The 23,299-nt window shown below is 44.8% G+C and overlaps 2 protein-coding genes across 5 annotated transcripts in view; both read left to right on the top strand.

The window, feature by feature from the left end:
• Window positions 1-803: 803 nt before the first annotated feature.
• LOC115117826 (E3 ubiquitin-protein ligase XIAP-like) lies at window positions 804-11,504 on the top strand. 4 transcript variants are annotated; one of them, XM_065018407.1, is made up of 9 exons: window positions 805-964; window positions 2,527-2,646; window positions 3,458-3,733; window positions 3,823-4,390; window positions 4,641-4,740; window positions 4,827-4,905; window positions 5,022-5,061; window positions 8,109-8,291; window positions 10,006-11,504. In XM_065018407.1, exons 3-9 carry the CDS (start codon window positions 3,494-3,496, stop codon window positions 10,197-10,199), a joined length of 1,404 nt encoding a protein of 467 aa, XP_064874479.1. In that variant the 5' UTR covers window positions 805-964; window positions 2,527-2,646; window positions 3,458-3,493; the 3' UTR covers window positions 10,200-11,504. The 4 variants fall into 4 exon arrangements, with proteins under 4 accessions (XP_029502189.1, XP_064874479.1, XP_029502188.1 ...); XM_029646328.2 differs by having other exon boundaries at window positions 2,524-2,646; XM_029646329.2 differs by lacking the exon at window positions 2,527-2,646 and having other exon boundaries at window positions 804-964; window positions 4,847-4,905; window positions 10,006-10,094.
• Window positions 11,505-16,205: 4,701 nt separating this feature from the next.
• The window catches only part of LOC115117822 (cohesin subunit SA-2-like), a 28,992-nt gene continuing 21,898 nt past the window's right edge, over window positions 16,206-23,299 (top strand). Inside the window, exons 1-7 of the mRNA XM_065018406.1 lie at window positions 16,206-16,376; window positions 18,571-18,688; window positions 18,766-18,844; window positions 20,862-20,996; window positions 21,189-21,362; window positions 21,545-21,749; window positions 21,864-22,015. Of these exons, the coding sequence (XP_064874478.1) occupies window positions 18,645-18,688; window positions 18,766-18,844; window positions 20,862-20,996; window positions 21,189-21,362; window positions 21,545-21,749; window positions 21,864-22,015 (789 nt within the window). The 5' untranslated portion in view covers window positions 16,206-16,376; window positions 18,571-18,644. The remainder of the gene's footprint in view (window positions 16,377-18,570; window positions 18,689-18,765; window positions 18,845-20,861; window positions 20,997-21,188; window positions 21,363-21,544; window positions 21,750-21,863; window positions 22,016-23,299) is intronic.

The raw sequence follows: 23,299 nt of genomic DNA, 5'->3' as shown, positions 1-23,299 counted from the left end.
CTTTGATGAATTTGAATAGGAATTGATAAGATTGGATTGAAAAAAGTGAGGCATCGCTGTGTAAAACATGGCTGAGCCAGTGAAAAAGGATAAATTACTGAACGATATAGGAATGGAAAAGAGTATGAATACTAAAACCCTATTGGCGCCATCACGTTTTAGTGGTACACACTAGAGTGTAATTTGTATTGAAGTGTATTCAAACGTCTCATTTCATTTGACTTTGGTTCAGCATGCAACTAAAGTGTATTAGCCGTCTGACATCAACCAGCAAGCAACCTAATTAACAATCCAACATGCCACTTTCTCTATATAAACCTGAGAAAGAAGGAACTTAAAGTGGACTATACCCTAGCCTTGATTTCCAGGCAACGATGGCAACACCAAATGAATTATACCCAGAGGGTTGAGAATGAGAAGTAACTGCCTACACTACCTACAAAAGTCCAATCCTCAAATGAGTATTACAGTATTTGGTAGACAAGTACAATTAGAGTATAATGATATATAAAGTATTCCGTTTGGCTGTGCTTGTTACTTTGGTAGATGCACTGCATGGATAAAGATATCAAAATAAAGATATATCGTCCAAGCCCGATGAATATTAATTCATTTCCCCCAACACAGAGCAGTGTTAAGCACTAAGTATTCCGTTCTTATTAATGCCATACACCAAACATAACAACTCATATAAACAGGAAGCCTCTATGGAATACATAGAGCCTTGCCACACACATACTATACCTTCCCTTTTTTTCTACGTCATAAACTTTACATTTCCGCTATGGTGGTCAGGTGGGCTGCGCCTGTAGTGGTGCGCAGAACAACACCAACGCTGAACTTACTTCCCGAAACCAGGGTCAAATAGTCTGGTCAAAAATACTGGTGATCTGTCTTATTTGGAAAGGAGACAGGCATCATCCAAGACCTCACAGACACAAGTTGACATCCAAGCTTTTCTAAGGTATGCGTATAGGTTATGTTTTTGCGATGTATTTTCAACTGTTATGGTTGACGGCTCGTCTGTTGTACTACGTTACTGTCTATGGCGAACCAGCTCAATGTCGACTGATCAGTGCACTATAGACAAATAATGTTTGCTTTGTTAGTTTGTTATTATACGAAACGTTGCTTGTGTTTTATTTAACTATGTCATACTTAACATTGGAAGAATGTAATCCCCGAGAGTGCGTATCCATACCCAGCAGAGTACTCAACTGTGCCAACTCTCAAACAGGTCAATCGCCAGCACATTGCGATTCACGTCAACCCATGTTTATGTTTGGGACTTTTGTCTTGCTATAGACACAAACAAGAGCTTGTGAACCTTCCAGAATGTACGTGGCCGGCCAATAGACCTCACCCACCCCCACGTGTCCGTATGACTGTTGCATTGAGTGGGAAAATTTAGTCAGAGTGGAATTTGAACCGCGGACACGGCGCTACTGTGCCAAAAAGGTCTCCCAGAACCCTTGACATACACTTTGCATACATGTATGATCAGCCTATTGCTGTCATTCGACCAAGTGGTGCAATCTATACATCCACATGTCCTTTCTGTGCATTTGGATTCAGGCCCAGCTCTGGTCAGTAACAGATGGGCCTCGGCCACAAGGACAAGTGCTGCAGTGTAAAACATGGCTGAGTTATACAATCATGGACACATAGCCAGTTCAGAGTCAAGAATATGTTATACTCAAAAGGCCCTGTTGATGATGACTGCATCCATTACTCTGGGCCCTGATGATGACTGCATCCATTACTCTGGGCCCTGTTGATGACGGCATCCATTACTCAGGGCCCTGTTGATGATGATGGCATCCATTACTCAGGGCCCTGTTGATGATGATGGCATCCATTACTCAGGGCCCTGTTGATGATGATGGCATCTATTACTCAGGGCCCTGTTGATGATGATGGCATCCATTACTCAGGGCCCTGTTGATGATGGCATCCATTACTCAGGGCCCTGTTGATGATGACTGCATCCATTACTCAGGGTCCTGTTGATGATGACTGCATCCATTACTCAGGGCCCTGTTGATGATGACTGCATCCATTACTCAGGGTCCTGTTGATGATGACTGCATCCATTACTCAGGGTCCTGTTGTTGATGATGACTGCATCCATTACTCAGGGCCCTGTTGTTGATGATGACTGCATCCATTACTCAGGGCCCTGTTGTTGATGATGACTGCATCCATTACTCAGGGCCCTGTTGTTGATGATGACTGCATCCATTACTCAGGGCCCTGTTGATGATGACTGCATCCATTACTCAGGGCCCTGTTGATGATGACTGCATCCATTACTCAGGGCCCTGTTGATGATGACTGCATCCATTACTCAGGGCCCTGTTGATGATGACTGCATCCATTACTCAGGGTCCTGTTGATGATGACTGCATCCACATGATGCCTTTTGGAGCCGTCAGAGAGAGCATGGGGACGAGTGGATACAGCAAACTTTCCTTGGACATCATCATCCCATCCATTTAGTCATCTACATGTCTCTTTTCACAGCAGTCTGCCAAGGGACAGTTTCATTATAGTGTGAGAGTGCTGCCTATGAAACCATGACAACTTCCAGTCTACGTGCATGTTTCATTCTGAAGCAAGCCTCGCTTGCTGCAATGGGGATGGCAGGTATACAAAATATTACAACAAACATAACCAATATTGGTTGGTTGTTTGCTAGCATAGACAGTAGCTTAATTATATTCCATATAAATGGTAATTCTATGGTTGGTAGCCTGGGTGCCTGTCTGTTGCTGCTATAGCCTATTTATCTAGCCTAACACAAGGCATGGCAACGAGGTACTGTATGTAATTGATTGCATTAATGTTGACGGAAGGAATAGTGATGGGATTGGATAATATTTGATTGGTGAATACAGCCGGAGGTGAAATAGCTGATTGTTCTAAGTGACCGGTTCCTCATCCTCCCTGTTGGGGGTTTGTGGTGTGTTAGTACCGTAACATTGATAAGGCTGGGTACTGATCGTGTTGCAACACACTACTCGGAGAGGGCTGATTGATTCACATCGCAAAGTAGGCGTTACGTAACTCCTTTCCTACAAAATGCTGAGCTTTGTTTTAATAGGAAATAAAGGAAAACTGAGCCCATGCTCACTTAAGATAATAAGTGTTGATTACATTCGGCTGTGTGGGTCGTTGTGTATTTCTCTGTATTCCTGCGGTTAGCAGGGCGGCCCGGTAGTGTGAGAGCATATCTTAAAGAGCCTGTTCCTGCCTCCCCACCCCTCACATGTAACAGCCAACAGCCTCCATGTGACCACACACACTTTCCTGTCTTAAAGGCACAGCATCCCAATATCCATAGCAATGTGCATATTGCCATCTAGTGCCTCTTTAGGAAATGCAAGGCTCTATTGTCAAACTTATGCATTTACATGGTGTCATGGTGGAAATGACTTTGTTGTTTGTTCCCCCCTAGTCCATCCATCTCAGGCAGCCCTGTCCCTGTGTCGTGATGTCAGGCCCCGGGAGAGACAGTGATCTGGAGTCGGACCACGCAGTAGACTGGTCCATGATGGACATGCGTCTGGACTCGTTCCGGGGTTCCCCCCTGGCCCAGCAGGTGTCAGCGGAAAGGCTGGCCCGTGCTGGGTTTTACTTCACAGGACAGGCTGACAAGGTGCGCTGCTTCAGCTGCCACAAAACTGTAGAGAGCTGGTGTGGAGGGGACACACCCGCGGAGAGGCACGCGGAGGTGAGCATGAGAAGGGTGATGACACATGTGCAAAATAATTTTATTTCCTGTTTCTAACAAATGATGATACTACTGTTGTAATGTTTCAGGTCTCCCCTAACTGTAAGTTCCTGAGCTGCACCCATCGTTCCAGGGTCAACTCTCTTCAAGGTGCCATGCTGACCAACGAACCCCACTACAACGAAGACGCCGAGGACATGGAGTTCCGCCTGAGAACGGGAGAGGTGGTGGATGAGTCCACCTACCCCATGGTCCCGCACATGGTCAGCGAAGACTCCCGGTTCAACACCTTAGGCCCGTGGCCCTCCACATCCCCGGTCCGGCCTAGAGAGCTGGCCCAGGCAGGGCTCTTCTATCTGGGGGAGAGTGACCGGGTGCAGTGCTTCTGCTGTGGAGGGATGCTGGGGGGCTGGGAGCCTGGGGACACGGCGTGGGGGGAGCACTCCAAACACTTCCCCTACTGCTTCTTCATACTGGGGCATGATGTGGGGAACCTCCCCTCTCAGGCGGGGAGAGAGGAGGAGGTAGGGGAGACCAGGCCACGCCCGGGTCCTCGGGTCCCCATGCAGAGCTTTGAGGAGAGGCTAGGCAGCTTTGCAGGAATCCAGCACCCTATTGACCACGAGAGGCTGGCCAGAGCAGGCTTCTACAACACAGGTGAGACCTGGGAGTGGGGTAGACTAGAGCTTTGGCTGTGAGAAAAGTAACTTAACAAAAACAATTCAAAACGTATTATTACAGTTACCTGCTACTCAATGGTAAAAGGGCCTGAGAGGAGGGGACATAGAGGGGACCGGGGACATATATCCTAACCAGTGTGTATGTGTCTGGGTTGATCTTAACCAGTGTGTGTGTATGTGTCTGGGTTGATCTTAACCCAAGTGTGTGTGTTTCTGTGTGGGTGCAGGAGCTCCAGACCGTGTGGTGTGTTTCTGCTGTGGTGGAGGTCTGAAGGGCTGGCAGCCGGACGAGAATCCCTGGGAGGAGCACGCCAAACACTACCCGGGGTAAAAACAAACATGTCACTCACACTCAGTAGAAAGTTAACATCCATATGCACGTCACTAACTTTGAGTGTCATGTTTTAATCCAGGTGTAATTTTCTGCTGACAGAGAAAGGACAGGAGTTCGTCAGCAGTGTTCAGTTACAAGGTCCTGGCTGGAACAATGCTGTAAGTCTCAAAGACTTCATCCTCCTAACCCTGACCTCTAACCCCTAAACCTGCGGTCAAACGTATTAAACTGTACCCATCCTTATCAAATTCCTTCTTTCTATTGATTTTTCCAGGCTTCAAGTCACCTGAATGGATGTTCAAGTCACGGAACAGGTATACATTTTTTTTTTTTTACAAAAACAGATTTTTTTAAAATGAAGTTGTACCCCTTTCACTTTTTATTTATTCGTTTTGGAACGAGACAAAAAAGGGGGGTTGTGTACATACTGTGCATTCAGAAAATATGTAGACCCCTTGACTTTTTCCACATTTTGTTACATTACAGCCTTATTTAAAAATGGATTAAATAAATAAAAAATCCTCAGCAATCTGCACACTACCCCATTATGACAAAGCCAAAACTATTTTAGACATTTTTGCAAACGTCTTAAAACATAAACATACCTAATTTACATGAGTATTCAGACCCTTTGCTTTGAGACTCGAATTTGAGCTCAGGTGCATCCTGTTACCATTGATCATCCTTGAGATGTTTCTACAACCTTGATTGGAGTCCACCTGTGGTAAATTCAATTGATTGGACATGATTTGTCTATATAAGGTCCCACAGTTGACAGTGCATGTCAGAGCAAAAACCAAGCCATGCGGTTGAAGGAATTGTCCGTAGAGCTCCGAGACAGGATTGTGTTGACGCACAGATCTGGGGAAGAGTCCCCCCAAAAATTCCCCTAGAACACATCATTCTTAAATGGAAGAAGTTTGGAACCACCAAGACTCTTCCTCGAGCTGGCCAAACTGAGCGATTGGGGGGGTTGGTCAGGGCGGCTGACCAAGAACCCGATGGTCACTCGGACAGAGCTCTAGAGTTTCTCTGTGGAGATGGGAGAACCTTCCAGAAGAACAACCACCTCTACAGCACACCACCAATCAGGCCTTTATGGTAGTGACCAGACGGGAGCCACTCCTCAGTAAAAGGCACATGACAGCCCACTTGGAGTTTGACAAAAGCCACCTAAAGACTCAACCCATGAGAAACAAGGTTCTCTGGTCTGATGAAACCCTTTGGCCTGAATGCCAAGCGGTCACATCTGGAGGAAACCTGGCACCATCCCTGTGGTGAAGCATGGTGGTGGCAGCATCTTGCTGTTGGGATGTTTTTCAGTGGCAGGAAGACTAGTCAGGTTTGAGGCAAAGATGAGTGGAGAAAAATACATAGACATCCTTGATGAAAACCTGCTCCAGAGCACTCAGGACCTCAGTCTGGTGTGAAGGTTCACCTTCCAACAGGACAACAACCCTAAGCACACAGCCAAGACAAGGCAGGAGTGGCTTCGGGACAAGTCTCTGAATGTCCTTGAGTGGCCCAGCCAAAGCCTGGACTTGAACCTGATCGAACATCTCTGGAGAGACCTGGAAATAGCTGTACAGCAACGCTCCACATCCAACCTGACAAAGCATGAGAGGATCTGCAGAGAAGAATGGCATAATCTCCCAAAATAAAAGGTGTGCCCAGCTTATATAGCATCGTACCAAAAAAGACTCAAGGCTGTAATCATTGCCAAAGGTGCTTCAACAGAGTACTGAGTAAATGGTCTGAATATTTACAGTACCATTCAATTTTGCACACACCAGAGTTTCTTTATTTGTACTGTTTTCTACATTGTAGAATAATAGTGAATACTTAAACTATGAAATAACACATGGACTCATGTAGTAACCAAAAAAGTGTTAAACAAATCAAAATATATTTGATATTCTTCAAAGTAGCCACCCTTTACCAAGAGTGTGCAAAGCTGTTAAGGCATTCTCTCAACCAGCTTCATGAGGTAGTCACCTGGACTGCATTTCAATTAAGAGGTGTACCTTGTTAATCTGTAGAATTTCTATCCTTCTTAATATGTTTGAGCCAATCAGTTGTGTTGTGACAATGTAGGGATGGATGGTATACAGAAGATAGTATGGATTTGGTCTTTTACCAAATAGGGCTATGGCAAGAACGGCTCAAATAAGCAAAGACACGACAGTCCATGAATACTTTAAGACATGGTCAGACAAGGCAGTCGCAAAAACCATCAAGCCCTATGATGAAACTGGCTCTCAGGAGGACCGCCTCAGGAAAGGAAGACCCAGAGTTACCTCTGCTGCAGAGGATACGTTATTAGAGTTGCCAGCCTCAGAAATTGCAGTGCAAATATTTGCAATGCTTCAGAGTTCAAGTAACAGACACATCTCAACATCAACTGGTCAGAAGAGACTGTGTGAATCAGGCCTTCATGGTCAAATTGCTGCAAAGAAACCACTACTAAAGGACACCAATAAGAAGAAAAGACTTGCTTGGGCCAAGAAACACGAGCAATGGACATAAGACCGGTGGAAAATGTGAGATTTTTGGTTCCAACTGCCATGTCTTTAAGACGCAGTGTAGGTGCAATACAGCGATACGCCATCCCATCTGGTTTGCACTTAGTCCCACTATCATTTGTTTTTCAACAGGACAATGACCCAAAACACCTCCAGGCTGTGTAAGTACTATTTGACCAAGAAGGAGTGTGATGGAGTGCTGCGTAAGATGACCTGGCCTCTACAATAACCCGACCTCAACCCAATTGGGATGAGTTGGACCGCAGAGTCAAGGAAAAGCAGCCAACAAGTGCTCAGCATATGTGGGAACTCCGTCAAGACTGTTGGAAAAGCATTCCAGGTGATGCTGGTTGAGAGAATGCCAAGAGTGTGCAAAGCTGTCATCGAGGCAAAGGATGGCTATTTTGAAGAATCTCAAATATAAAATTTTTATTTAACACTTTTTGTTTACATAATTCCATGTGTTATTTCATAGTTTTGACGTCTTCACTATTATTCTACAATGTAGAAATATTACAAATAAAGAAACCCTTGAATGAGTAGGTGTCCAAACTTTTGACTTGAGACTATGTCAATTGATATATTTTTTAAATTTATTTAAAAATATATAAATGACCAAACATTTCTAAACCCTTTTTTGCTTTTACTTTATGTGGTTTTGTGTGTAGATTGATTGAGGGAAGGAGGGGGGAGGGGACAATTTAATCAATTTTAGAATAAGGCTGTAACCTAACAAAATGTACCAAAAGTCTGAATACTTTCCGAAGGCCCTCTACGTGTAGGGTGCTATTTCCCACACAGACTAGAACAGGCTCAATGTCCTTCATCTCTCTGTGCAGAGGTGCTGAGGTCAGCCATGGCCCAGAGGGCGGTAGAGATGGGTCTGGAGCCTGCCCTGGTAGAGAGGACCATACTGGAGAGGATACGCAGAGCTGGGACAGGCTACTCCACCCTGGAGACTCTGCTGCAGGACTGCTTTAACAGAGGCCCTGACAGCGACGCAGAGACCGCAGAGAACCATGGTATGTGTCTCACAGTTAGCAATGCTTGTTAGTAGAGGTCGACAGATTTAACTGGAATCGACAATTTAATTAGGGCCGATTTTCAAGTCTTCATAACAATCGGTAATTGGCCATTTTGGACGCCGATTACATTGCACTCCACGAGGAGACTGCTTGGCAGGCTGACTAACTGTTATGCGAGTGCAGCAAGGAGCCAAGGTAAATTGCTAGCTAGCATTAAACTTATCTTATAAAAACAATCCATCTTAACATAATCACTCGTTAACTACACATGGTTGATTTATATTACTAGTTTATCTAGCTTGTCCTGCGTTTCATATAATCGATGTGGTGCCTGTTAATTTATCATTGAATCACAGCCTACTTTGCCAAACGGGTGATTTAACAAGCGCATTCGCGAAAAAAAGCACTGTCATTTCACCAATGTGTACCTAACCATAAACATCAACGCGTTTCTTAAAATCAATACATAAGTATATATTTTTAAACCTGCATATTTCGTTAATATTGCCTGCTAACATGAATTTCTTTTAACTAGGGAATTGTGTCACTTCTCTTGCGTTCATTGCACGCAGTCAGGGTATATGCAACAGTTTGGGCCACCTTGATCGTTGCGAACTAATTTGCCAGAATTGTACATAATTATGACATAACATTGAAGGTTGTACAATGTAACAGCATTATTTAGACTTATGGATGTTACCCGTTAGACAAAATACGTAACGGCTCCGTATTTCACTGAAAGAAACATTTTATTTTGAAATGATAGTTTCCGGATTTGACCATATTAATGACCTAAGGCTCGTATTTCTGTGGATTATTATATTATAATTAAGTCTGATTTGATAGAGCAGTCCGACTGAGCGGTGGAAGGCAGCAGCAGGCTCGTAAGCATTCATTCAAACAGCACTTTCCTACGTTTGCCAGCAGCTCTTCGCAATGCTTCAAGAATTGCACTGTTTATGACTTCAAGCCTATCAACTCCCGAGATTAGGCTGGCAATACTAAAGTACCTATTAGAACATCCAATAATCAAAGGTATATGAAATACAAATGGTATAGAGAGAAATAGTCATATAACTACAACCTAAAACTTCTTACTTGGGAATATTGAAGACTCATGTTAAAAGGAACCACCAGCTTTCATATGTTCTCATGTTCTGAGCAAGGAATTTAAACGTTAGCTTTTTTACATGGCACATATTGCACTTTTACTTTCTTCTCCAACACTGTTTTTGCATTATTTAAACCAAATTGAACATGTTTCATTATTTACTTGAGACTAAATAGATTTTTATTGATGTATTATATTAAGTTAAAATAAGTTTTCATTGTTCATTCAATATTGTTGTAATTGTCATTATTATAAATATATATAAATATATATATATATATATCTCGTCTGATTTAATCAGTATCGGCATTGAAAAAGAATCATCGGTCAACGTCTACTTGTTAGTATCATTATATCAGGGCATTGTTCTATCAAAACTGGGAGGTTTACAGGATATGTCAAAGATTCCTGATTAGAGCCACAGGGTTTTGCAATTTGACCTAGTTTTTCCCATCTGCATATTCCAATCAATCACAATGCTATTCACACTGTAGGCCTACGTGATGCTTGGCTATAGAAGTAACAATCAAACTGTGTTGGTCAGTATTCTACCTACTTTATTGTGCTTGGTTACCTACTGATGTTTCTCCCTTATTTCAGATGAGGATCCCTTTGAGAAGCTACGGAAGCTGCAGAGGGAGAAACAGTGCAAAGTGTGTATGGACAGAGACATCTGCATCGTCTTCATCCCCTGTGGGCACCTGGTCGTCTGCAAGGAGTGTTCCGAGGCCCTCGACAAGTGTCCCATCTGCTGTGCAGCCATCACACAAAAGATCAAGACATACATCTCCTAACATGCAATCTGGTGTCAGGGATTGTCGTCTCCAGAGTAGGAGTGCTGACCTAGGATCAGGTCCCGTCTCTTAATCATTATGTTTTAAAAGGCAAAAGTGAGCCTAGATCAGCAGTCTTAATCTGAGATGCTTAATGAATGCTGGCCCAGGAGGATAACTCTTTTAATTGGCAATGCTGCTTTACCACCTCAGTGATTTTATAAACACAGGCTTTCCTACTACAGAATGTACATATAGAAATATTATATTTGAGGAGGACCACTGTAAATATGAATAAGAGAATCATGGAAAGTGTGGGGATTTTATTTTTCAATGATTGTTGTATAGATGACACTTCCTTGTTATGTGACGTATCATTGAGGTTCACCCGACCAATACCCAAGAGGCAATGGGCCTCACTTTCCCATCTTGGTATGAAGATTCAAAGGTTGAGACTATATGGAGTACAGCTATGAACAGAAATGACTTTACGCAGCAGGTTAGGAGAAGGTAAAGGTAAAGGTTAGATAAAATGCTACAGTTGTCCCTGATGTGAGTTGAACATGCATCTTTTTTCCATGGCTGTATCCATCTACCCACAGTTCTGATACTTACATTTGAGTGGCTGTATCCATCTACCCACAGTTCTGATACTTACATTTGAGTGGCTGTATCCATCTACCCACAGTTCTGATACTTACATTTGAGTGGCTGTATCCATCTACCCACAGTTCTGATACTTACATTTGAGTAATTTAGCAGATGCTCTTATCCACAATAGTGAGTGCATACATTTAAATTTCTAGGTCCGCTGTGCAGCACCATGATCTACCATTGCAGCTATCAACAGTGCCTTTTCAAACAATCTCATTTACTTCTGTGTGTTTTCTTTATTCAGACTATCACATCATTTCCATGTTTTCTTCATATTTCTCTTAAAATTATGAAGTTGTTGACTGGGCTTTCGTTATTGGTTTGCAAGTCATGTGTTTGTAGTTAGTTTGCAAAGTACATGTTTCTGAAGTAGAAGTTGTGAGAGTTCCCAAACGTACAGTCTGTTCCTTGGGCCAACTAGTATGCTTTCAGTGTGGGACTCTTTTATGATTCATTATGTGTGCTCTTGTGTGAATAAATAGATGAATTGTAGACTTGGATCAATTTCCATTATTTATATATAACTGACATATCCACTTAATTACTTGATTTAGTTCTAGAGATCACGTCCAAATATTATTCCCTTTTTTCAAATTGTGTTGTTCGGAAATTAATATTTTCAAGTGCAACTCGTTTGACCAAGACTGGAAAATAAATGTTTAAAAAATGTAAGTGTGTCTTGTCTTTACTTTCATGTATGCTACTAACTATTTTATTCTTTATCGCAGTGTTATCTTGAAGGCCATGCAGGGATATTGGTATTTAAACTAGTGACGACCATCTTTGGGTACAGCTCAGGAGTTGAAAGTAGCTTCCTCCCCTTCTGCTTTCCTTCATCCCCACTTCTATAATAGAAGAAAAACAGGTACAGTTGAAGTCGGAAGTTTACGTACACCTTAAACAAATACATTTAAACTCGGTTTTTCACAATTCCTGACATTTAATCCTAGTAAAAATTCCCTGTTTTAGGTCAGTTAGGATCACCACTTTATTTTAAGAATGTGAAATGTCAAAATAATAGAGAGAATGATTTATTTCAGCTTTTATTTCTTTCATCACATTCCCAGTGAGTCAGAAGTTTACATACACTCAATTAGTATTTGGTAGCGTTGCCTTTAAATTGTTTATCTTGGTTCAAACGTTTCGGGTAGCCTTCCACAATAAATTGGGTGAATTTTGGCCCATTCCTCCTGACAGAGCTGGTGTAACTGAGTCAGGTTTGTAGGCCTCCTTGCTCGCACACGCTTTTTCCGTTCTGCAGGCAAATTTTCTATAGGGTTGAGGTCAGGGCTTTGTGATGGCCACTCTAATAACTTGACTTTGTTGTCCTTAAGCCATTTTGCCACAACTTTAGAAGTATGCTTGGGGTCATTGTCCATTTGGAAGACTCATTTGCGACCAAGCTTTAACTTCCTGACTGATGTCTTGAGATGTTGCTTCAATATATCCATATAATTTTCCTTCCTCATGATAACACCTATTTTGTGAAGTGCACCAGTCCCTCCTGCAGCAAAGCACCCCCACAACATGATGCTGCCACCCCCATGCTTCACGGTTGGGATGGTGTTCTTTGGCTTGCAAGCCTCCCCCTTTTTCTTCTAAACATAACGATGGTCATTATGGCCAAACAGTTCTATTTTTGTTTCATCAGACCAGAGGACATTTCTCCAAAAGGTACAATCTTTGCCCCCATGTGCAGTTGCAAACCGTAGTCTGGATTTTTTATGACAGTTTTGGAGCAGTGGCTTCTTCCTTGCTGAGAGGCCTTTCAGGTTATGTCGATATAGGACTCGTTTTATTGTGGATATAGATACTTTTGTACCTGTTTCATCCAGCATCTTCACAAGGTCCTTTGCTGTTGTTCTGGGATTGATTTGCACTTTTCACACCAAAGTACGTTCATCTCTAGGAGACTGAACGCGTCTCCTTCCTGAGTGGTATGACGGCTACGTGGTCCCATGGTGTTATTACTTGCGTACTATTGTTTGTACAGATGAATGTGGTACCTCCAGGCATTTGGAAACTGCTCCCAAGGATGAACCAGACTTGTGGAGGTCTACTTTTTTTTCTGAGGCCTTGGCTGATTTCGTTTTATTTTTCCATGATGTCAAGCAAAGAGGCACTGAGCTTGAAGGTAGGCCTTGAAATACATCCACAGGGACACCACCAATTGACTCAAATAATGTAAATTAGCCTATCAGAAGCTTCTAAAGCCATGACATTTTCTGGAATTTTCCAAGCTGTTTAAATTCACAGTCAACTTAGTGTATGTAAATGTCTGACCCACTGGAATTGTGATACAGTGAATTATAAGTGAAATAATCTGTATGTAATCATTTGTTGGAAAAATTACTTGTGTCATACACAAAGTAGATGCCGTATCCGACTTGCCAAAACTATAGTTTGTTAACAAGAAATTTGTGGAGTGGTAGAAAAACAAGTTTAATTGGATCCAACCTAAGTGTATGTAAACTTCCGACTTCAACTGTATCTGCAACTTCTTACACTAATTATGTCTTCAGTTTCTGAAACAGTTCTAATAAAGGAAATGAGACAAGGAAGGAGGAGGAAGCTTTTTCTTCCCACAATGAGATAATCGCAATTGGATTTCATTGACTCCAGATGTCCCTCCCCTCTGACTTTCTCCTCCAATGGATTTTGAGGAAAGAGGAAAAGAGGAGTCAAGGAAATGTAATTGAGATTCTACAAGTATTGAGCTTTGGCCACACCATTGACTGCAGGGGCAAAGAATGTACAGTATAAAGATAGGCAGAAACTGCTTCTCCAATAGAAGTCCCTGATCACACTTGTAGGCGCAGCAACGTGTCATCGTGTCTAACGGTCCTTCGATATAAAGTTGTTTTTGTCAGTTTGTCACTTTCATGACGTTGGAATCGTAACATGATCAACTACTTAAGACTAAAGAAGAATTGTTAACTTTTCTCATTGACTTCTCAAACCCTGGCTTGGTCGGCTTGATCTGTTTTGCAAGTGTTCCTCGCAATTCAACGGCTCAGACACAAGACGTATTTGGCAGGGTCTACAGACAATCACGGACTACAAAAGAAACCAACTACGCCACGGACTAGCTTCCAGACAAACTAAACACCTTCTTTTCCCGCTTTGAGGATATTACAGTGCCACTGACGCGGCCCGCCACCAAGGACTGTGAGCTCTCCTTCTCTGTGGCCGACGCGAGTAAGACATTTAAAAGTGTTAACCCTCGCAGGGATGCCGGCCCAGACTGCATCCCTAGCCGCGTCCTCAGAGCATGCACAGACCAGCTGGCTGGTGTGTTTACAGACATATTAATTCTCCTCCTATCCAAGTCTGCTGTCCCTACATGCTTCAAGTAGGCCACCACTGTTCCTGTTCCCAAGAAAGAAAGGTAACTGAACTAAATGTGCCCCGCAGCACTCACTTCTGTCATCATGAAGTGCTTTGAGAGGCTAGTCAAGGATCATATCACCTCCACCCTACCTGTCACCCTAGACCCACTTCAATTTGCTTACCGCCCCAATAGGTCCACAGACGATGCAATCGCCATAACACTGTACACTGCCATAACCCATCTGGACAAGAGGAATACCTATGTAAGAATGCTGTTATTTGACTATTGCTCAGCATTCAACACCATTGTACCCTCCAAGCTCATCATTAAGCTAGAGGCCCTTGGTCTCAACCCTGCCCTGTGCAATTAGGCCCTGGACTTCCTGACAGGCCACACTCAGGCGGTTAAGGTAGGAAACAACATCACCACTTCGCTGATTCTCAACACTGGGGCCCAACAAGGGTGTGTGCTAAGCCCCCTCCCGTACTCTCTGTTCACCCACTACTGCATGGCCATGCACACCTCCAACTCAATCATCAAGTTTGCAGACGACACAACAGTCGTAGGCTTGATTACCAACAATGACGAGACAGTCTACAGGGTGGAGGTGAGGGAACTCTGAGCATGGTGTCAGAAAAACAACCTCTCACTCAACGTCAACAAAACAAAGGAGGTGATCGTGGACTTTAGGAAAAAGCAGAGGGAGCACCCCCCTATCCAGATCAACGGGACAGCAGTGGAGCAGGTGGAAAGTTTTAAGTTCCTTGGCGTATGTAACAGTATAGCTTCCATCCCTCTCCTCGCCCCTACCTAGGCTCGAACCAGGGAGCCTCTGCACACATCTACAACAGCCACCCTCAAAGCATCGTTACCCATCGCTTCACAAAAGCCGTTGCTGAGCAAGGAGAACAGCTATTTCAAGGTCTCAGAGCGAGTGACGTCACCGATTGAAACACTATTAGCGCGAACCCTGCTAACTAGCTAGCCATCAAATCGGTTACAGGTACACATACACATCACGGATAAACTGAAATGGTCCACCCACACAGGCTGTGTGGTGAAGAAGGTGCAACAGCGCCTCTTCAACCTCAGGAGGCTGAAGAAATGTGGCTTGTTACCTAAAACCTTCACAAACTTTTACAGATGCACAATCGCGAGCATCCTGCCGGGCTGCATCACCGCCTGGTACGGCAACTGCACCGCCCACAATCGCAAAGCTCTCCAGAGGGTGGTGCGGTCTGCACAACGCATAACCGCTGGCAAACTACCTGCCCTCCAGGACACCTACAACACCCGATGTCACAGGAAGGCCAAAAAGATCATCAAGGACAACAACAACCAGAAACACTGCCTGATCACCCCGCTACCACCCAGAAGGTGAGGTCAGTACAGATGCATTAAATCAAAGCTGGGACCGAGAGACTGAAAAACAGCTTCTATCTCAACAGCCATCTAAACAGCCATCATTAACACAGAGAGGCTGCTGCCTACATACAGACTTGAAATCATTGGCCACTTTAACACAGAGAGGCTGCTGCCTACATACAGACTTGAAATCATTGGCCACTTTAATAAATAGATCACTAGTCACTTTAATAATGCCACTTTAATAATGTTTACATATCTTGCATTACTCATCTCATATGTATATACTGTATTTTATAACATCTACTGCATCCTGCCTATGTCGCTCTGTTATTGCTCATCCTTATTGCTTATTCCATTCTTTACTTAGATTTGTGTGTATTAAGTAGTTGTTGTGGAATTGTTCGCTACACTCGCAATAACATCTGCTAACCATGTATGTGTATGTGACTAATACAATTTGATTTGATTTGATGTTGCGCCTCTGGGTTCAGAAACTCTGTGGTAGGGCCATCCCCACCCCCATCTGTCACGTACTTGCTGGTCGCTGGCAGCTGCACACCTTGTAAATAACCGCTAGGTGTCAGATCCCCCATCGTCACGGGGCTACACGTATTTCCTCTGGCCGCTAGAGGGCAGCTGTACACCAGGAGTTTTCCTCCCCCCTCGTTGTCGAAACAACAAACCCTACTACGGAGCAAGTGGCGGGGTGAAACTGAGAGAGCGTCCAAAACCGCCTCTGACCGCCAGTTTCAAACTCATTTGCGGAAATCGTGGTTATATCAAAACAGGAACAGATAGCGACTCAACAAAGCAGTGACTCGTTTGGAAATAAATTGAATAACGGGGTAAGTTATAAAATGGCGGAGTGGAATCTCGAAGTTAGTTGGTTTGTAGCAATTTTGTTGGTAGCTAGCTTCTCATGCTAGCTAACAGGCTAGAAGTACGGAGACTGCTAACAGGCTAGAAGTACGGAGACTGCTAGCCATGGAAAGTCGTAAGCTAGCCACTGTAGGCTACTTTTTTTGTCTAGTGTTATGCATACCGAAAAGTAGACTCACTTCATTGAAACGTAGATAGCTAGTTAGCTAGGCTAATGTGCAATAAAGTGTTTGTTTACGTCCATTTAAATGTTTTTTTCCACTTGGGAGTTAACGTTAGCTTTAGGTAACGTTACAGTATCGAAACTCCCGAGGCAAGATGGAGGACGTAAGGACCAGGTGTTTTTATGTAACTATATGGTTGTATTGTTGTTCCACAACAAGTGGGGTGCATTAAACAAGCTAATTTAGCTCTTTACACGAACTTTGAGGGCCACATGGTATTAGCTAACTAGCTAAATATCCACTGTTTTATTGAGAAGATGGCTGGCTATCCGAACACCGTTCGATTGCAGCCAGCGGTCTAGGACGGGGCGCTAACATGGCTAGTTGGCTAACTAGCCAGGAAACTAGCTAGCTAACTTAACAAGATGGAGAATGGCAGCTATGCTATGCTAACGTCAGTTAGCTACCCAGTTAAGATGGAGATAATTTCACGAGTGTTTTTTGCCTTGTATGTACTGTAGCTGCTTAGCTTACAGAAAAGTGGGTTACTTGAATGATACAATTTAAACTCTTGGTGGAATGTTATCCACGGAAGGCAAGTTAATATTTTAATGTACTTAACGTTAAGGGTAACTTTCTGATGACAGCCGGTGTTTAGCTAGCTTCTTCAGCAAGCCAGTCTGAGCAATCCCTCGCCGGGATACCACTGTCTAATCATGACAGTGACCGTCACCGAACAAGCCCAAGAGCTGCTGTCGCACTACCTAGCCAATTGTAGCTAGTCTAGTTCAGGATGCTCTCTGTTGGTTATTTCGACGTTGGCAGCTATCAATAATGTAGTTATTTACGCGCTTTGTGTTGCTCAGGGACCCGGGTTTGGCGCCACTTTTTCAGTCCCCATCATCAAGGCTTCGCGTCTGTCAACCAACCAGCCAGTGTACTGTCTCACGAGTGTCTCCGCTTATGCAATAAGATGCACAGGATGTTGCTTGCTAATGCCATTTTATTGCGTTGCAGTACAGTTGTAGCTGTATGTATTATGTATGAATTTTGCCTGCAAGGATGGCTTTTAGATTCAATGAAATAAGTCGAATGTGTATTGGAATTGACGCGTTCACATTCGAGCCCATGGGACATTATCTCAGGTACTTAGCTATATACATTAGCGTTTTAAAGTTGAGTCTGAATCCACCTACTTTTCATTCCATACTTCTCACTGGTTAGCGAGGGTAGATGCCCCACTTCTCCCCCGCAAAACTTTAATCGGCCTGCAATCTGGCACAAAAAAAAGCACAAACTGGTTGTATGTACAGACACGAGCAGTTTTATTGTACTGTCAAGTGCAATCATTTCTCGTTGGTCGTTACAATTCATTTTCTGATTGACACACTTCTATTGTAATCCTTCATAGTACAGTATGCCCCGACTGTCAATAAGAAACCCAGGATAGGGTCGCTCCTAGGCTCCCTTTGGCCTCCTGTAGTTCAACACACCTGTCCTGATGATATACTAGTATTGACAATATTGTTGATTCATAAAAATAAAATAAAAAGGTAATATTTGATCTTTAATATAATTTTGTTAATGATGGTTGAGTATACCACTCTTGCTGCTCTCTGCTATTTGCCTTTTATATGTCTACTGGTGTCTCTAGTGGAGGGTGGATTTGACACTCCTTTATATGGTCATGGGGGGGTTCCTATGTCCAGCCCTGGGTGACGTTTCCTGGAAACCAAAGAGCGAGAGAGCCAATGAGCTCACAGCAGTGCATGACAGAGGGGATAGAGCCTGCCCCCTGTTACCATGTGAAAGCAATATTTTTGTTTATTTTTTTCTGTGATGAATGAGCCACTGGCAGATATTGAGGCCTGTTCAAGAGGATGTAATGTGTATTTTGTAGAAGTTGATCTGCAGGTTATCATATAACTCCTCTCTCTCCTGTCTTCTCTGAATGTGAGCCCAATACCCATGCATTCTCTTCTGTTTTCTCCTCCAGGTCCTACGCTACCTTGTGGATGCTGAGGATCTGAGGTCTGTTCTTATTTCAGTTGGATCAGACATGTTAGAGAAATGATAGCGGCACCAGAGTTACCGTCGGAGTTCCACTATCCTCAGTAAGTGGCTACTTTCATTGTGTGTGTGTCAACCAGCATGCAGCAGACTGTTTCTAATATGTGTGTGTTTTTGCCAGGGATACGGACACCCGTTTCTCCTCAGACACAGACTTCTCTGAGGCTCCCGATGTCAGTATCAACCCAACCAAAGGAAAGGTACGACTCTTACCCAAGTTATACACATCACAACATATTACAATCTCTACAGCATAGTAGTAGACCCTCTTCCCCATGCTCTACAACATAGTAGTAGAACCTCTTACCCACGCTCTACAACATAGTAGTAGAACCTCTTCCCCACGCTCTACAACATAGTAGTAGAACCTCTTCCCCACGCTCTACAACATAGTAGTAGAACCTCTTCCCCACGCTCTACAGCATAGTAGTAGAACCTCTTCCCCACGCTCTACAGCATAGTAGTAGAACCTCTTCCCCACGCTCTACAACATAGTAGTAGAACCTCTTACCCACGCTCTACAACATAGTAGTAGAACCTCTTCCCCACGCTCTACAACATAGTAGTAGAACCTCTTCCCCACGCTCTACAACATAGTAGTAGAACCTCTTCCCCACGCTCTACAGCATAGTAGTAGAACCTCTTCCCCACGCTCTACAGCATAGTAGTAGAACCTCTTCCCCACGCTCTACAACATAGTAGTAGAACCTCTTCCCCACGCTCTACAACATAGTATTAGAACCTCTTCCCCACGCTCTACAACATAGTAGTAGAACCTCTTCCCCACGCTCTACAACATAGTAGTAGAACCTCTTCCCCACGCTCTACAACATAGTATTACAACCTCTTCCCCACGCTCTACAGCATAGTATTACAACCTCTTCCCCACGCTCTACAGCATAGTAGTAGAACCTCTTCCCCACGCTCTACAGCATAGTATTAGAACCTCTTCCCCACGCTCTACAACATAGTAGTAGAACCTCTTCCCCACGCTCTACAACATAGTAGTAGAACCTCTTCCCCACGCTCTACAACATAGTATTACAACCTCTTCCCCACGCTCTACAGCATAGTATTACAACCTCTTCCCCACGCTCTACAGCATAGTAGTAGAACCTCTTCCCCACGCTCTACAGCATAGTAGTAGAACCTCTTCCCCACGCTCTACAGCATAGTATTAGAACCTCTTCCCCACGCTCTACAACATAGTAGTAGAACCTCTTCCCCACGCTCTACAACATAGTAGTAGAACCTCTTTCCCACGCTCTACAACATAGTAGTAGAACCTCTTCCCCACGCTCTACAGCATAGTAGTAGAACCTCTTCCCCACGCTCTACAGCATAGTAGTAGAACCTCTTCCCCACGCTCTACAGCATAGTATTACAACCTCTTCCCCACGCTCTACAGCATAGTAGTAGAACCTCTTCCCCACGCTCTACAGCATAGTAGTAGAACCTCTTCCCCACGCTCTACAGCATAGTAGTAGAACCTCTTCCCCACGCTCTACAGCATAGTATTAGAACCTCTTCCCCACGCTCTACAGCATAGTATTAGAACCTCTTCCCCACGCTCTACAGCATAGTAGTAGAACCTCTTCCCCACGCTCTACAGCATAGTATTACAACCTCTTCCCCACGCTCTACAGCATAGTAGTAGAACCTCTTCCCCACGCTCTACAGCATAGTAGTAGAACCTCTTCCCCACGCTCTACAGCATAGTAGTAGAACCTCTTCCCCACGCTCTACAGCATAGTATTAGAACCTCTTCCCCACGCTCTACAGCATAGTATTAGAACCTCTTCCCCACGCTCTACAGCATAGTATTAGAACCTCTTCCCCACGCTCTACAGCATAGTATTAGAACCTCTTCCCCACGCTCTACAGTATAGTATTAGAACCTCTTCCCCACGCTCTACAGCATAGTATTACAACCTCTTCCCCACGTTCTACAGCATAGTAGTAGAACCTCTTCCCCACGCTCTACAGCATAGTAGTAGAACCTCTTCCCCACGCTCTACAGCATAGTATTACAACCTCTTCCCCACGCTCTACAGCATAGTATTAGAACCTCTTCCCCACGCTCTACAGCATAGTATTAGAACCTCTTCCCCACGCTCTACAGCACAGTATTAGAACCTCTTCCCCAAGCTACTGTCTCTGGCCATATTAGTAAGCATTATGCTGTTTAACCCTTTATTGATTTCCCTCCTATCCCAGGGGGGTAAGAAGGGGAAGAAGGTGACAGGAGAGAAGAGTAAAGGAGCAGGGAGGATGAACGGCCACTACCAGGAGAATGGCATGGAGAACCTAATGCTCTTTGAGGTTGTCAAGATGGGCAAGAGCGCCATGCAGGTTAGTGTGTGTGTGTATATATATATATATATACACAATGAATGAGAGCCTACACACAGAACTGGCTGGCCCTTTAACAGCCCAATAGTTTATTTGATTATCTAATGACCAGATCAGCTTTATTGGAGTTGAACCTCTGGGACTGTTTTAGTTGTACTTATTGTCTATCTCTGCTGTTTGTCCTGGCTCCAGTCTGTGGTGGATGACTGGATTGAGGCATATAAAACCGACAGGGACATGGCTCTGCTAGACCTCATCAACTTCTTCATCCAGTGTTCTGGCTGTAAAGGAGTGGTCAGTGGAGAGATGTTCCGAAACATGCAGAACTCTGAGATCATCAGGAGGATGACAGAGGAGTTTGACGAGGTAGGTTTTGTGTGTGTGAGACGTGGTAGGTGCATCACTCTGGGTTGAAGTTTAGTCTTGTCACCTGAAATGTACCAGTTTCAGTTAAATGTCATTACCCTCTCTTTGAGTTGCATGCAATAGTGAAGCCATAACTCCCATAAACCTTCTCTCTCTCTCTCCACCCTCCTCCCCCTCTATAGGACAGCGGAGACTACCCTCTGACCATGGCAGGTCCGCTGTGGAAGAAGTTTAAGGGTAGTTTCTGTGAGTTCATTGCTGTCTTGGTGAGACAGTGTCAGTACAGCATCATCTATGATGAGTACCTCATGGACACGGTCATATCGCTCCTCACCGGACTGTCGGACTCACAGGTCCGAGCCTTCAGGCACACCAGCACACTGGCAGGTAAGGGAGAGAGAATGGGTGTGGTCGGGGGATATGTCTGTCTGTATTGGTTGTTTATTTCCATCTTCCCTGGGCACACGGGTACGCTGATTAACTGTGTGTGTGTGTATGTAGCTATGAAGCTGATGACAGCCCTAGTGAATGTAGCTCTGAACCTGAGCATCAACATGGACAACACACAGCGGCAGTACGAGACAGAGAGAAACAAGATGGTCGCTAAGAGAGCCAACGACCGGCTGGAGCTACTGCTGCAGAAACGCAAAGAGGTGAGAGGGATGAGGTCAGTGTTAGGCTCCTCCTGGGTTGGTGGTAAGGGTTAGGCTCCTCCTGGGTTGGTGGTAAGGGTTAGGCTCCTCCTGGGTTAGGGATCAGTGTTAGGCTCCTCCTGGTTTAGGGGTCAGTGTTAGGCTCCTCCTGGGTTAGGGGTCAGGGTTAGGCTCCTCCTGGTTTAGGGGTCAGTGTTAGGCTCCTCCTGGGTTAGGGGTCAGTGTTAGGCTCCTCCTGGGTTGGTGGTAAGGGTTAGGCTCCTCCTGGGTTGGTGGTAAGGGTTAGGCTCCTCCTGGGTTAGGGGTCAGTGTTAGGCTCCTCCTGGGTTAGGGATCAGTGTTAGGCTCCTCCTGGGTTAGGGATCAGTGTTAGGCTCCTCCTGGGTTAGGGAACAGGGTTAGGCTCCTCCTGGGTTGGTGGTAAGGGTTAGGCTCCTCCTGGGTTGGTGGTAAGGGTTAGGCCCCTCCTGGTTTAGGGGTCAGTGTTAGGCTCCTCCTGGGTTAGGGATCAGTGTTAGGCTCCTCCTGGGTTAGTGATCAGGGTTAGGCTCCTCCTGAGTTGGTGGTAAGGGTTAGGCTCCTCCTGGGTTGGTGGTAAGGGTTAGGCTCCTCCTGGGTTGGTGGTAAGGGTTAGGCTCCTCCTGGGTTGGTGGTAAGGGTTAGGCTCCTCCTGGGTTGGTGGTAAGGGTTAGGCTCCTCCTGGGTTGGTGGTAAGGGTTAGGCTCCTCCTGGGTTGGTGGTAAGGGTTAGGCTCCTCCTGGGTTGGTGGTAAGGGTTAGGCTCCTCCTGGGTTGGTGGTAAGGGTTAGGCTCCTCCTGGGCTAGGGGGTTAGGCTCCTCCTGGGCTAGGGGGTTAGGCTCCTCCTGGGCTAGGGGGTTAGGCTCCTCCTGGGCTAGGGGGTTAGGCTCCTCCTGGGCTAGGGGGTTAGGCTCCTCCTGGGCTAGGGGTTAGGCTCCTCCTGGGCTGGGGGTTAGGCTCCTCCTGGGCTAGGGGGTCAGGCTCCTCCTGGGCTAGGGGGTCAGGCTCCTCCTGGGCTAGGGGGTCAGGCTCCTCCTGGGCTAGGGGGTCAGGCTCCTCCTGGGCTAGGGGGTCAGGCTCCTCCTGGGCTAGGGGGTTAGGCTCCTCCTGGGTTAGGGGTCCTTGTTGGGGAACTGTGTAAGGCTTCTTGGGCCCTTGGTTTAGGGTTAGTTTGGCTCACATTTTCTTTAGTGTTGGCTAATATCGTTGCTTCTGAGAACCTGCTTCATAAAACACTCACATTACCCACTTTCAGCAGCCTAACAA

This window comes from Oncorhynchus nerka, linkage group LG5 (genome assembly GCF_034236695.1).
Source record: "Oncorhynchus nerka isolate Pitt River linkage group LG5, Oner_Uvic_2.0, whole genome shotgun sequence".
NCBI lineage: Eukaryota > Metazoa > Chordata > Actinopteri > Salmoniformes > Salmonidae > Oncorhynchus > Oncorhynchus nerka.
The sequence above is the reverse complement of the archived record's forward strand: the minus strand, read 5'-3'. Positions and strand labels throughout refer to the sequence as shown.